General features: G+C 39.9%; 1 protein-coding gene across 5 annotated transcripts in view; it reads left to right on the top strand.

Moving 5' to 3' along the window:
- The window catches only part of RASGRP3 (RAS guanyl releasing protein 3), a 61720-nt gene that overhangs the window by 25283 nt on the left and 20478 nt on the right, over window positions 1–15959 (top strand). For 3 of the 5 annotated variants that reach the window (XM_039719013.1, XM_039719014.1, XM_039719012.1), the window contains 8 exons: window positions 7871–8063; window positions 9603–9705; window positions 10344–10406; window positions 11576–11707; window positions 12702–12849; window positions 14531–14704; window positions 15114–15230; window positions 15535–15810. In XM_039719013.1, the coding sequence (XP_039574947.1) occupies window positions 7994–8063; window positions 9603–9705; window positions 10344–10406; window positions 11576–11707; window positions 12702–12849; window positions 14531–14704; window positions 15114–15230; window positions 15535–15810 (1083 nt within the window). In that variant the 5' untranslated portion in view covers window positions 7871–7993. The remainder of the gene's footprint in view (window positions 1–7870; window positions 8064–9602; window positions 9706–10343; window positions 10407–11575; window positions 11708–12701; window positions 12850–14530; window positions 14705–15113; window positions 15231–15534; window positions 15811–15959) is intronic. The other 2 variants (XM_039719015.1, XM_039719016.1) reach the window with 1 other exon arrangement.

Raw genomic sequence — 15959 nt, 5'->3', positions numbered from 1 at the left:
TTGTCTTTCAGAACTGAAGGGTTGATTACTTCCCTGGATGTTTTTTTAATTATTGGTTTTTACTTGGGCTGGACCAGCCTTATTACAGGCATGTAACAGTGTATTGAATTGTGAATATATGCTGATAAGATGTATTTTAACCCTGACTTGACTAGACTAACAAAGCAGACTTACTCTTGCCAAGAGTTTCTCAGAAGGCTTACAGGCAAGTAGCATAACTTGTAAGAGGTATTGATGGTGTCCTGCTTGGCTTTTGAAAAAAGATTGAGTTAGAGTGTGTGAAACTCTTACTGCTGTTGCTGTCCTCTCCCTCGGTGCTGGAGATCTCTGATGTGTCTGAAGCACAAAGATTCTCAGAAGACCTGCATCCCCTGGTGTCACAGTGTTAATCAAATGTCTAATGTTGATCATTTGACTTTACTGGGAATAGCAAAATCATGACAAATCTACTGAGAAATATGGCTGGGAGTTTTCCTTCTTTTGAAAACAAACTAAAGTCTTCCTTAGCTCTCCCTTTTAACCTGATGCATTCTGGGCAACCTTGACCCATGGAAAGTGGAAGATGTCATCAGCATAGTATATGGAAAAAACCAAGGATGTCTGCTCAGATTTTCCTGCAATTTATTAGCTGGAGTTAAATTACAGAGGCAAATACCAACAAAGTAAATACAGGAAACAAATATAGAAGTGGATGGGACAAACCTAAAGTATGGTAGATAACCAATTCGATAAAATGCTAGTATTGCAATTGGAAATGTAACCTTTGTTGTTTTTACAAATCCAGTTATTGAGCTGTCTATTATTTTAGGTGAATTATAATGAGAAAACCGGGGGGTGGTGGTGGTAGAGGTGTTATGCTGTCTCTGAAACCCCCTTGGTTATGTTTCAGGAAGAATGCTAAACAAAATGCTATCTAAGCAGCTCAAGCCTTAATCAAGTGACTTTCTGATTACTGAAAGTTTTTGGTTGTGTGACTGTCCATTGGCATTCCTCATGATTTCTGTAAGCTTCTCTTTTACCTTAGGTCAGCATGTATTGTACTCCATATAATAATTTATGAACTTGTACAAGACACCATGGTCTTATGTGTGTGGGTCTGAACTAACACCTGGGTAGTCCATGGGAGTGGATACATATATCCACTTGGTCTCTTACCTGTGGCCCTATTAATTTAATGTCTGTTTTCATCAAAAACTACATGTCTAGGGCTTGAAATGGCTTATGATACCCTTCTGTGTTGATTGGGTGACTTGTGAAAGTAAATATTAAGCTTAGTGGAGCCATCTCTCAAAATTAAGCATAATAAAACATATTTTGAGTATTTGTAACTTGAATACTTTTGTGCTAAGGCACAAGTGCTCTTCCCTTAGAGGCTATATTGGATGAAAACAACCACGTTTTGGGAGCAGACACTCTACAGGAATGGCCTCTGTAGGAGAAGGCCAGGGGCTGCCCTGTGTCAGACACAGCCACTTCCAGCTGTCATTGCAAGGGACCCCATGCAGCTGAAACCATCAGCCAAGTTTGTGACACCTCTGGAGAAACATATTTAAGAAAAGGCAGAAAATTCTGAGGAGGGTGGAAACACAGAGAAAACAAGGGAATGGACAGGAGGAGGGAAGAAGAGAGGGAATAATAAGGTCAGAGGACAAGCAGGTGCTCCATGGCAGAGCAGGAACTTCCCTAAAGAGCCTCTGGCCCATTGATAAGTTCATGGAAGAGTAAGTAAGAATAAGTCCTCTGAAGGGACTGTGGCCCACAGAGAACCCATGCTGGAGCACAGGACCAGAGTCAGAAGGGAACAGCAGTGGAGAGAAACTGCTGAGTACAAACCCTGACCTCGTGCACTGCTGGTTGTCTCACCAAAGGATTGGCTTCAGCCAGCCACCTGTCCTATCTTCTTTTCAAAGACAGACTTCCACTCTGTTGTTCAGTGTCTTTTGAAGTTTCCCTTTGATCCAAAAACAACAAAAAAGTGAATCAAAGCAATCAGCTGTAGACACTGTGGTTTATTGTGTAACTACGATCTGAAGGTGTGCAACGAAGGTGAATGGGCCCTGGGAAGTCAGGTGAGCCCAGGACTCCCATATTCCATTTTAATTTCTCTCCTGCCCACAGCATGACTTGTATCTTGCATTCATGGAGCAGTGCCACAATGTCTCCCTTGTTCTGTGTCCCTGTTCCATAGAACAAATGTCATTGGCAAGCCAGATGTGCCATCCTGCAGCCAGCTGCATGTGGTGGCTGAGGTCATGGGCTGGGCACAAGCAGTGGCACTGGGCTCCCTGACAGCCCAGCATCTCTGCCCTGTCCTGTGTCCAGCTCCTGCCTGTGTCACACCCTGAAGAAACCTGACCCCGTGTCACTCGGTCAGAGTTTTCTAGAAATAGAACTGTGTAATAAATAAAACATATATATATATGTTTTATATATATATAAAATAAATATGTAATAAATAAAGGATAAATAATAAATAGACCACTGTAATAAGTCAACTGGTACTGACCAGCTACAAGAAATACAAAACTGCTGGGAGAGAACAAACTCCAGGAACCACACAGTAGGCAACCTAAGATCTGTGCTGACTTGAGCCCAAACAGATGTCTTGCTTGCATCTGTGTAGGCAAAGGTGCAGTCCCAGCTGGGATTCTTATTATGGTAATTACACTAATATTTGTGGAGACTAATAACAGGAAAGGGTCTTACTGTGAGAGCCTCCATTACATCTACAGGGTAGCAGATGACCTCTGTCCTGACGAGCTTGCCCTGGATTTGATCAAGGCAGAATAATGGAAAGAGGTGTAGCAAGGGAAGGGATCCTTAAACTGTCTCATGGGACTCATGATTTCTTCTCAACTTCTTTTTCTGCATACTGCTACTGATTCAATTTCCCTGTTGAGCTGCTCCCACTTAGCAGTCCTCCAGCTGCCAGATGGAAGCTGTTTAATGCAAGCATTCACTGATGTGTTTTGTAGGCTTGAAGGAGGGGAGGTCTGGCTTATTTAAAGACCCAAGAATATCCTAATCTTGTAAAGAATACGAGACTTGTGTGTGGGGGTGTCTGTAAAGTTTATGGATAAACTGGGACCCATAGAGGCACCTCTGTACCAAGGTGGGACTCTGTGTGTGCCACAATTTATTGTCTTTAAGTAGAAGGAAAGTAGCCCACTTTTAATAAATGGGGGAAATACTAAGGTACATTTAATTTGGCCTGACTAAAAAGCTGCTTGAATTTAATTTAGCTGAATAAATATTACCCCATATGTCAAATTTAAGCCTATTTAAAACTGGCTTATTGATTTAGTTTGCACCTGTAAACGATGCAATTTGCCTGAAATCCACACACGGAGTGCCCACACATGGATTTGTACAGGCTTGACATTTTAATATTATTTAAACTGCTGTAGGTTGTGGGTGTGGACCCCCCCTTAGTAACCTCCAGCAGTAGAACTGAAGTCTTTTGGTTTTACTGGTTTAAACCTTGGCTTCATGCTGTTTACATCACTTGGTGCTTTTGTAAAAGATTACAAGTTTGCTAGCAGGGTATCCTTTTTCTTCTAAAAACTAATGTATTGCACCTGACCACATCTGTCTCAAGAGCTCACAGCCTACATACTTGTTTCAAGTATCTATCAGGACAGTCCGCAATAACATCATCTCAAGACTTCCAAAATGTTGAACACAAAATGCAATTACACTGCACAAAAGTACTAAGGAAACCCATCTGCTCAGATGAACCATGTGCATGTGGCACTTGGGGTGATGGCAGGACTTGGAAGGAACTCTGTTTTGTAGTTCAGTCCATGGCAAACTTCTAACCTCTGAGCACATCACTGCAGTTGTTTCTGCTTTCCTCCTAGGGAGCAAGTGCACGTCCCATGATAGAAATATTGCATAAAATAAAGCATGACATGCCTGACACCGTGACTTTGTTCATAGGGATATTATGATTGTTTCTATTGTCTAAATGAAGGAGAAAAAGCTGTTGGCTTTGAGTGAGTGCTAAGGTCTATGTTGATGGTATTGCTGTTGCAGTCTTCACCTACTCCTGATTATCCCCTGAAATCTCTTCCCAGCATGGGGTGGGTTAGCAGCAAGACTTGCAGGGGAGACTGTCATTCCAAGTGGCTTGATAAAGAAATGACGATGAGTGGCTGTGGAGGACTGTGTGCCTCTTGTGTCCTTAACAGTCCATGTTAATCACAGTAAACCCAATTGGGTTCATAATTCCATTATGAGGCAAAAATTTATTTGTTTCATTATAGTGAGCAATTATTCCCTGAAACAGTTGGATGGCAATTAGATATTTAAGTGTTATGCTGGAAAGCAGTGGAAGGCAGAGATTTTCAAAGTTATCTTTGTTTGAAAGTCCAACTGCATTTTTGGCAATCAATTTTTTTCAATAATAGTCACATATTTCAAACTTTTAAAATGTTTATTTCTAAAAAATCCTCTGTGATGATTCTATTTTATTTTAATTTTGTGTCTTTGTTGCACTGAACTGTTTACAGAATATAGTTTATTTGATTTATGTAGATGAAATTTAGAGTTGTATTTTACTCATCCATCTCTACAGGTGTGTGGTTGGATACCATTGTGGCATGGTTATAGACAATTCCTTATTGTTTTAGTAGAACAGCAGTGCTTGATCACACAAGTAATGATGCAATGGTTGTGGGTTTTGGAGTCTGCAGTCAAGAGATGTGATAGCAGGTTTTGACTCAGACCCAGTCAGCCAGTTCTTCACTGGGTGGAAATGCTTTATTCTTCTTTAAGAAGCATTATAATAATAATGCTCTGACCTTTAGAAGTCAGATAGGCTGTCTGGCAGGACACCTCTGGACTGTCAGGATCTAGGTGTCTGCTACTCATGTAGTTGTTGTAAAATTGAAGAAAAACACCAAACCTTCAATTTTACCCAGGTGAATTACTTGTTAATTACCATATGGCTGCATTTATACTGTTGTCAATGGAAGACAGAGATGACCTGTCCTATGCTATATTTTACGGATGATGGTAATGCCAACAGAATTCAAAAGCCAGATCAAATCTGTTCTACAACTCATGCTCAGCAATTTTCTAGGCTTAGACAGAAAATGCAATAGTTTTCCCCCATTTCATTTTTTTAAGCACTGACTAAAAAATATTTGAAATGGCAAATAATTTTATTTTTCTCCTCTTGAAAGAAAACCTAAGTCAGATAAATCTGCAAGAGCTAGATAGCTGGCTTTGTGAAAATTACACCAGTTATTAAAGCACTTAGAGAAGGATTTGGGTCCGGTCAAAAAGGGGAAAAAATGTTCAAAGTGCAATTCTAGCAAAAGTTATGTGTACAAGGTTGTGATCTTGAAAAACACTGCACAGCTGCTGGTTAACTCTGAAAGCAAACCAAACAAATGCTCCGATTACTTATTAATTTTTTCACTTTAGATACATAAACAGTCTTGGGAAGAAAGACTAACTGTTTACTGTTTACTGTTGTGTGAAAGGATTAGTTTAGTTCCCCCTCTGTTCATTGCAAGTAGCATCTCTGTGTGATTCCGAGAAAAACAGACATGTTCTTTAAAGAGAGGGCTCTGCACCACCAAATTCAGAGGAGAGTGCTTTCTTCCACCTAGGAGGAAGGGACAGGATCTAATGTTTGCACCTCTCTGGTCAAGTTTCTTGTTGGCTGGCTTGGACTGAGGCATTGTGTGTGCACTGACTGGTAGAAACTCCCTGTTCCATGAGCTGTGCTTACATCCTCCAGGATCCTCTCGGCTTCAGGAAAGAGAGCGTCATGTCTGAATTCATTGCTGGATGGGACCAGAAAGAACCTGGCTGTAGGAACACAGCTAAAAATAATGCTACAGAATCATAGGATTGTTTAGGTTGGAAAAGATGACTTTAAGATCATCAAATCCTACCATTAACAAAACACTGCCAAGTCCATCACCAAACCATGTCCCTAAGAGCCACATCTACTCATCTTTTATATGCCTCCAGGGATGGGAACCACTTCCCTGGGCAGCATGTGCTTGGCCAGCCTGCAAGTGAAGAAGTTTTCCCTAATATCCAATCTAAATTTGTCCCCTGGTGGAACTTGAGACAATTTCCTCTCATTCTTTTGTTTGTTCCCTGGGACAAGAGGCCTATCCCCATCTGCTACCAGCTCCTTTCAGGCAGTTTTACAGAGTGGTAAGGTGTCCCTTAAGTCCACCTTTTTTTCAGACTAAAAAATGCCAGCTCTCTCAGCTGCTCCCCACAGGACTTGCATCTTTGGCTGAACAGAATATTTTGAAGTTCTTCCAAGCAAAACACTGTTGCATGCTTCAAACAGGCTCAGCACTGCAGGACTCAGAGGCTGGGTCTATAAAGAAGTGTCCAGTGCAGGACATTTTCCAGGTGCTGGGATGCAGTGCACTGTGCTGCCAGAGCACCCCTGGCCAGTCAGTGGTGTCCTAAATGGAGGTGAGGTGCAGGTGGCACCTAGCATAGACCAGCAATGAGCAGCTGACACATGCCAAGCCTGCTTGGAACCTGAGAGACTTCACTGACAGAGCTGCAGGCCAGTCATGCCAGATCAGCTCAGCAGTGCAGACCTGCCCTGAATGAGAAGGGATTTCTCCTCTTTCTGGGAGTGGTGTCAGGATGTGTTGGCCCTGCCTTCTGCTGAAGAAGGAGCACGCCTGCCTGTGCTGTGGGTGTGAGCTGGCTGGCTGAAGTAGCACCAGCAGGGCCACTAAAGCTGCCACTGCCTGGTGTCCCTTGGGTGGCCAGACAACAGTGACATTTGCAGGGCTGCAAGCAGACAGAGACGCATCTCAGTGTGTCACTCTGTGTTCATTGCAACACTGGCCAGTGGCAAGGGGGCCAGGGTGGTTTTGTAAAAAGGGTGAAGAACGCCAGCCCTACAAGGACAGGGTTTGCAGTGTGAATTCTGTGTTACGGTTGATTTAGAAAACTTGGTATTTGCAGGTGAATTATAGCAGGTATACAGTTCATCAGTGCTTTGCATGACCAGCGAAAAGTTGATGTTATGGGCAATGACTTCTGAAAATGAATTTCCTAAATTCCTGTTGTTTCACTTCAAGGACTATTTCAGTTCTACTCTTTGCTTATTGTTTTCTAGACAAGTTGCTGGATGTACTTGTTTGTCACATTTCAAACACTTGGTGTGATCAGGCAGTAGTGACAGATAGATAATAAAGTACTGATTTGTTCTTTACATATCACCTGTAAAATTACTTCTGAAAACTTATAACAGAGTATTCTGTGCATCTTCAGGTAAACGGATATTTTATATTTAAATGCATAGTAGATGTATAATAAAATTATTAGAAGTTTTTGTATGTGTTCAGGTCTCTGTGACTGCCCAGCTACTGTGGGAAGATTTATTTTATTTTAAAAAGCTGATCTTAAGGTCCTCTGAAAAATTGCCTGCTAGTTTAATGTTTGCTATGAACTTCATTAAACACTTTATGTGCTCTGTGCCAATTAAGACCATTAGCATTATCATGAACCAGTAACCTCAGGGGGAAAAATGGTTATGCTTAAAAACATAAAAGCAGAGTTATTAACAAAAAGTGACTTATCAAGTGTAAATAGAATGACTTGAACAAAATGTGCGTCATTGTACATGCAGGCCCTCGTTTGCCATCTGGTTTCTGTTTTATCACCCCAGCTATGGATTTATTTTGTGCTAGTGGACAAACAATTGGACAATGCATAAAAACACAAGCTGGAATGTAGGGAAAGCTTATGGCTATCTTTCACATGCTCATGTGGGGGAAAAAGCAGTTTGTAGAAAAGATGAGTTGAACTGTAAGAATTGCATCCTGAGAATTCTTCCTTATAGTCGTATAATTATGATTTCTTTTACTTTCTTCAGATTTTCATTGAAGTCCAGCTAAGAATGCAACCAACAAAATAAAGTGAAAAAGCTGGGCATTTGAAGAAGCATCCTTCTACTTGGTGAAAATGTCTCTTATTTTTTGACAACGATTAAAAGACAATGGGGTCAAACACTCTTGGAAAGGCTGCAACATTAGATGAGCTTTTGAACACTTGTATTGAAATGTTTGGTATGCTCTTTCAATATTTTATTATTTTGTTATTGAAATTAATCTTTTAATATAAGTCCTGCTGTTCTCTGGTTTAGCCAGTCTTTCTCTTGGCTAAGAACATTTCTGTTCTGTAAAATTTTCCATGTTTCAATTTGGCCCAGAATCATGCAAGCCAGAATTTTAATCACATGCATACTGTATTAAATTTTCTTAATACAGATAATGCACAATTGTGGGTATGGTGGTTTTTACAATACTGGCCTTTACCAAGAGAAATGTTTAGATGAATTATTCAAGGAGTTATTTCTGGCATTGATCTTTGTCTTGAGTGGTTACACAGCTGTGGTTTTGACCAGTCATTTTTTTAAAGGTTTTCCAAATCATCATGCAATAATTGGTAAGAATATGACCTAAGGCTCATGTAATCTTTTTACTCTTGTTAGAATGTGATGTACCAGATCTGAGGGAAAGAAGTGATGAAAAAGACCTTGATCCATAACACCATTAATCATGATTATTGGTCACATTACAGTCAAATGAGTTCATGGATGATCTTAAGTGTTTTCAAATGGGGCTTTAATTCACAAAGCTACATTTAGATTCCTTGGAGATGCAGTACAGATTTTGATTGGAATGAAGTACTAATTTTATATGCCATGTGGAGAGAAACAAGTATCTAGAGGTGAGAGAGATTGAACAACTGATGGATGGACAGACCTTGCTACCAGCTGCAGTGAATCCCATACATCCATTTCTGTAGGCCACCATCAAACTGGTTGCTCAGAACTTCATTTAAGTATTAGCAGATCCCATGCACTTGTTGTCTGCTGTCTGGAAATAGTGTCTCTTCCTTGTATACACAATTTCTTAACAAGCACGGTCCATATGTGGCTCCTGTTTTCATACATCACATCATCTCCTGCCTTCCAGAAAAAAGTGACAGACAGAATAATCTAATGTTGCAGATGTTGGGGAAGACTGATGGTCAGCCAATCTGCCAGGGAATAACTCTGTGTAGTTTCAGTGGCTACACTGCAAAGACACAAGAGTCTCTATTAGGCAGCTGGAGATGTGACCTTGGGCACAGGTATGAGGTGCCAGGTGCTGCTTTAACATTGAATTGCTTGAAGCAGATCCATTTTTCAAAATAATTCAACTGCTAACTTAAAGCTATAAAGCTGCAATAAAATAAATATTGGAAGTAGTTGTACATAAATCATCTTCCCGCCCTCTTGATGGACTAATTTTGGATTTGTCCCTTAGATTGCTGACACTGTCTTTATATAAAGTTAGCACAGTGCTGCCCATGCCCTATTTTTTTCAGCTGTGGCCTGTTATCTGAACTGGTTTGGGTTTTTTCCTTTGTTTAAATAATTGTGACTGCATTCTAGCAAGCTGCTGTTCAAGGGGCATTTTTGTGCTCTGGTGTTCTTTCCTACCCTTTTGTTAGATAACAAGTCAACATTTCCACTTTTGATCCCTTCTGTCTGACTGTGCTTGAAGAGTAAAAGCTCCCCTCATCTGTGGTGGGGTTAACTCATTGTTTCTCTTTTGCAGATGACAAAGGAGACCCGTGCTCCAGCCATTTGCCAAGAACCTTTCTTTTAATGCACCGGTGGTATCTGCCTTCGACAGAGCTGGCTGGCAAGCTTCTGTCCACATATCCTTTCACAAAGTGCTGCAAGTTGGCATCACAGTGTCCAAAGCAGATTGTTCTCCTGACTGCTTGTAAAAATGTGCCAATTAATTAATGACAAGGTTTAGAGGAGAATTTTCAACCTAGAAGGTGGAAGTTCATGAACTTCTTTATGCTCACATAAAGACTTTGTAGGCTTTCTGTGTATGTACAAGAATAGTAACTATGCATCAACCTTGAATTACTGTAAATATGAGGCTAAGATAATTTTTCAAGTGTATCACAGCAGGTTGACCTTTGAGTACTATGACTTTTCAGTGATATCTAAGTACGTACCTATCATTTATACCTCTTAACTCAGTAATCATAACTATTATCATATTTGCTTAGCCAGAGCTGGCAAGAAGCTTTTCAGCAGAATATTCAGACCTGTAGAACAGAGGCATTTTTGATAGGGGGGGAAAAAAGGGGCAGCCAGGAAATAGTCTCTGCCCCTAAGACATTGTGAAAGTGAATGAAAAATCAGAGGCATAATGTGGTTATCTCTAGAAGAAAAGTTTAATACTTTTGTAAATTCAGCTGCTCTAGTATTAGCCTCCAGTGAATAAAAACAACATTGCTGAGTCAAGGCACACACACAAAGCTTTCTTTAGCTGACATACTTACAGAGATGCTGATGGGGAGAACTGCAATGAATTCAGATTGAAAATCTGCTACTTCATGAGGTAAATACATTTCTGGTCTTCTAGCACTTTGGTTTTATGGTTCTGTTAATTCTATCAACGTAATTTTGTTTGGGTTTTTTACTTGGTCTCCATTCTACAGTGAAGAGGGAATTTCTGTGTGTTTAAAACAATTAAGTTGAGCCATCCAGCTTTTAAGACACTTAACTGCATCGAGCTCAAAAGCTGACAGCAAACTTGAGTTATTATTAATCTGGATCATGAGTGTTATGATTTATCAGCCTCCCAGAGAGCAACAAGTTCACTGCCACACAGACGGGAGACACATTTTGCTCCCAGCTGTAACTTAGTGTGGGAGAAAAAAATTGTCTCAGGGTTGTAGACTTCAGTTCATGCAGTCCTTTGCAATCCCTACATAATTTATGGTGACAGGAGTTTGTTAGTGACGCCGAGGTTTTTACACACTGGGTGTGTTCCAGACCTTGCAACAGCTGCTCTGACCTTGTTTCCATGGGAAAGCTTTCATGTGTTGGGCTGTTCTGGTGTAGGAACATTTCTCTGTAAAAGAGAAAGAATGAATTTTTAAGTAATCACAAACTTGCTTCACTCAAACAAATGCTCTTTCCTCCTTCCTCTGGGTGAAGTTACATCACTGAGAAGAAAATGAGAGGGTTACAGAAGTCAGGGCTGATAAAGCCTTTTCCACTCCCCCTTCCATAGAGGAGGGGCTTGCATGTTTTGCATGTGAGTTTATGTGGCTTACATCTGCTTTACACAGTTATCCTGGTGGAACTGCCACCCAAATGCACGTCTGCATTTTCATTGAAAAATCTTTTCTGAGCAGACAAAGTTGTCTCGCTTGGACAGGGGCTAAGTGCAAGTGTAATCTGGGTGTCCTGGCAGCCTGAGTCGGGACACTGTGTGTGCCTCCTGTGGGTCTCACCTGAATCACCACTTCAATTTTGCATTTCAATAGAATGCTGCTTTGTTGTGCTGTTGTGAGTTAAGCAAAAAAATTTAAAATATAAAGTGGCTTTTGCCACTTGTGTGTCACAAATAATTACAGAGGAAACAGGCTGAGTTCACTCCCTCTGTCTAAACAGTGGACCTGAAATAAGTCCTATGAAAAAAGTGTGTGTAAAATATACGCAGCCACTGAATGTTATACCTGAGTCTCTGGGCATTTCTTAACTGCTGTCTCTGAATTTCAGATACTGGATTTTGGAATTCCCTGCAGAGTTTAACTTGGATCTTGGGCTGATTCGTTTGACTGAAGAGTTTCAAGAAGTAGCCAGCCAGCTTGGATATGAGGATCACATCCATCTCATTGATATCTCCAGCATGTAAGGATGTCATGTCAAGGACATCTTTGTGTCTGGAACAGCAGAATCTTAGTTCTGTACAAAGTACAAAAATATTAAGGCCCATCTTGGTCTCAAGAGAGCAAAAAAAACACTTGCAAAATTGTCTTTAAATTTGAAGCTACTAAAAATTTGAAGTTATATTTACACAGTAAAGAGAAGATTCCTATCTGTATGTAAATTTTTCATATAAACAGGAAACGAATTATTTTTCTGACAAGGCAAGTGCCAATTAAGTGATTAGCATTACTTTTCTTCTACAAGTTTTCATACAAAATAGCAATCAATGTAGTGACTGGTATGCTGTTTAAATCTTAGATCTTCTCAGGAAAGCTTTCTTGTCTTCTCATCCATAATCTATTCGGGTTTTTTGCAATATTTTCTATTATTTAACTGGATAATTTTTAGCATTCACATATGTAGTTGCATTACATCAAAATTATTACAACTACTATTTCCTTGACAATCTGGAATGAAAGTTGCTTTTAAAATATCACTAGACATTCTTTTGCATCTCATCTGATATTGTAGATTTTATTTTAAAATATGGCATATGCACAGTATTTGGCTGTCTCTGTTGTTCCATTACTTCAGGGCCCTGTGGACTTACAGAGGAAAAATTAATCCTTGATGTTATTCAAGCATGTTTTTACTCTGTATCAGAATTTGTTTTGAGCTGTTCTTGTATTTTAAATATCCTTAATTATGTCTTCCTGTATCATGGGGAAGAATATGTTGTCCTTTTGTTGTGGTAGAAAGCTGCTATTATTTATCACTTGGAGTAATGCCTGCAAAACTCCCAGCTCCTGTTGCACTCTTGAACAGGTCTCATTCCAAGTGTTTGCACTGTGCTGGGTGTCAGAGAGCAGAAGTCTCATGGTCCTTCTGTGGTCAGTTTTACACGACATGTTCCAGCTGTGGGCTGCACTGACAATACACCCAAACAGAACTGAGACTTATTCTTATTCTGTTGCAGTCCTTCCTACGACTGGATGAGAAGAGTTACACAGAGGAAGAAGATTTCCAAGAAAGGAAAAGCCTGCCTGCTGTTTGACCATCTGGAGCCCATTGAACTAGCTGAACATCTCACTTTTCTGGAGCATAAATCTTTTAGGAGAATTTCTGTAAGAAGCCCACAACTTTGTCACTTGCAATTAGGAGCCTGTCTTTAAAGAGTGTTCACATGGTTTCACATTTATGACTTTTTTTCTCAACATTTCAGTGTAGTGAATCTTTATACTCTCTCCATATACTTAGCCATGCACTTCCTGGACCTTTTTGTGCCTGATGATTTTTGATGCTGAGGGAAATTCAGGCACAGTTGCTTCTTTTCACAGAGGATTGTACAAAGGCAAGAGGCAAAAGTGGATGAAAATTAAAGTTGAATCTAAAACAAAACAAATGAGTAAGACAAATGCCAAAAGAAATGCTGAGATTTCTGCTGGCAAATATCCATATGAAAGGGTTATGTGATGTTACTGTATCGGGTGACAAATGGAAGCAGTAAGTTCTCAAGATGACAAATGAGACTTTTTTAAGTGTTCAGAAACATGAGAGAAATCAAACTCCCAAACTAAGAAAAATGTATGAGTTTTTTTTGTTTGGTTCAAGGGAGGAAGGAAAAAGAGATCAATGAGGAGCTGAGACCAGTCTAAATAGAATCACTTTTGATGTCGCTGCAGGAGAGAAATCAAACTCACAAACTAAGAAAAATGTATGAGGGGTTTTTTTTGTTTGTTTGGTTCAAGGGAGGAAGGAAAAAGAGATCAATGAGGAGCTGAGACCAGTCTAAATAGAATCACTTTTGATGTCGCTTAATAGTGTTCAAAGGTTAATTACTCTAGACTTCAAATCATAGGAAAACACCTACTGTGATCCGTGCAATGCTAACCTCAGAGAAGGAGGGAAGGACAAGAAAAAAGGCATGGATTTCTAATTAGATTTAAGACGCATTTAAATTCCTTTGGGGATTCCAGGAAGAAAACTCAAACCTGCAATGAATTTTTTGGTTTTTCCTTGCTGTTTCTAGCTTCTCTGTTAAATCTTCAGCTTGAATTTTGCTGTCACAGGTGATTCTCTGCAACCAGTGAGAGTTAATTGATCTTGTACCACTTGTTCTCTCAAAGATATGTAATTGTAGAATATGATTAGTCTGAATCCTGTGTTTGGTTTTAATCTTTAAAAAAATGGGGGAGAAGGAAGGGCTGCGTTAACTATAACAAAAAAATTTAAATTATCTGAACACTGAAACACTGTCTATCTGCAGTTAGGAGACAAGCACATGTTGTGTTAGAGTATGCCCTCATGTTTTTCTAGCAGGCTGGTTTTGATCAGCTAACCCCATCTCATCTGGCATAACTAGCAACTCACTACACAAGATAAAATGTTCTAAATTACTGAAAACCTCCATTTAAGGGACAGCCGAAAACTGTTTTTCAAACATTCAGGGAAATTTAATGTTTGAGATCCTATAAAGTACCCTGGCTTGAAGGTGTCAAATATAATTGCACAGAATTAAATGTGTTGAGCAAATTATGGGAATGATGGAAGTAGAGATCACACTCATCTTGCAGGCTTCTGTATTTCCTGACACACAAACATGTTGTAAGTTGAAATTTAAGGAAAAGCCACACCAAAACAACAGCAAAAAGATTTTAAGGAGGAGATGTTGTGCAGCAGGGTCTGCTGACCCTGAATCATGGTCACTTTCTAAACAAGAGGAGCCTTAGAAAGAAAAGTGTCAAAGTTTCAATTTGATTCTCCAGTTTGTCCACTGTTTTACTGAAAGTGTCTTTTCTCTGTTAGTTCACAGATTACCAAAGCTATGTGATCCATGGCTGCTTGGAAAACAATCCCACTCTGGAGAGATCTATTGCTTTATTTAATGGTATCTCTAAATGGGTCCAGCTCATGGTTCTCAGCAAACCAACACCCCAGCAAAGAGCAGAAGTAATCACAAAGTTTATCAATGTTGCACAGGTAAGTCTTGCAGATGAGTCTTTTTCTTCCAATACAAAGCAGGAATATAAATGGAGATTACAGTAAACAAATTAGCTGATGCTCTTTGTGTTATTTCCTCAGTGAATAGCCTGTTCAACACCACTAGAGGTTACTTGTTCAAGTGTGGTGTGTCTGCATTTTTTAACTAGCAGACATAACTTTATAATAATTTTCTTTATTATATTCCACTTGGCAACTGTCACTACTGTGTGCTTCTTCTGGACCTAAACTAATTAAAAAATGAAATGCTAAACCATTCTGTTATGTGCCCTGCTTTACTGATTTAACCATGTTGGGTTGTCTCCTTTAACTTGTTGCGTGTGACACTGAGTGGCTGCTGCTTGTATTTCATTAATTTTTAATTCTGCATGATTAATCTCTCCTGCAGAAGCTCCTTCACCTCCAGAACTTCAACACACTGATGGCAGTTGTGGGAGGTCTAAGCCACAGCTCTATTTCTCGCCTGAAAGAGACTCATTCTCATCTGTCCTCGGAAGTCACAAAGGTATGATGGACTCCAGAATGCAGACATATTGAGGTGAACATCACCTCTTTGAGGTCTGATGGGTTCTGCAGTGCAGGTGTCTCACCAGCACACATTTGGATTGTGGCAGAGCATCCTGAAAGGCACTTGGTTGCATTCCTCTTGATGGAGCAGGATAAGTTCACAGAGATGCTCTGGTTGATTGCCTGTGCCAGAGAGAAAATTAACACTGTCGACATCCTGACAAGAGTTGTGCTCATTTAAAACAGATTAAAGAAATGCAATGAATGCTTTCACAGGGACTTGCTTCTCTGGCTGTTTGTAGGACTGGAACGAAATGACAGAGCTGGTCTCTTCCAATGGAAACTACTGCAACTACCGCAAGGCTTTTGCTGACTGTGTTGGCTTCAAAATTCCTATTTTAGGAGTCCATTTGAAAGACTTGATTGCTGTCCATGTCATTTTTCCTGACTGGATAGATGAGAACAAAGTTAACATAGTGAAAATGCAGCAGCTCTCCATCACCTTGAGTGAACTGGTTTCTCTGCAAACTGCTTCTCATCATTTAGAGCCTAATTTGGATTTAATTAACCTGCTAACCGTAAGTATTGAACGTGTTTCAATTCACTGCTGTGATTCAAATGTTGAGTGTCAGTAGGAATACTCATATCTATAAAGTTAAGTGCATATTTTTATCTCAGTTTTGAAAAGTAAAATTCAGTTCTGAGTACTTAGAGTGGAGGTTTATGT

This window comes from Passer montanus, unplaced genomic scaffold, assembly GCF_014805655.1.
Source record: "Passer montanus isolate IOZ18808 unplaced genomic scaffold, ASM1480565v1 scaffold40, whole genome shotgun sequence".
NCBI lineage: Eukaryota > Metazoa > Chordata > Aves > Passeriformes > Passeridae > Passer > Passer montanus.
This window is presented reverse-complemented; position numbering and strand designations above follow the sequence as displayed.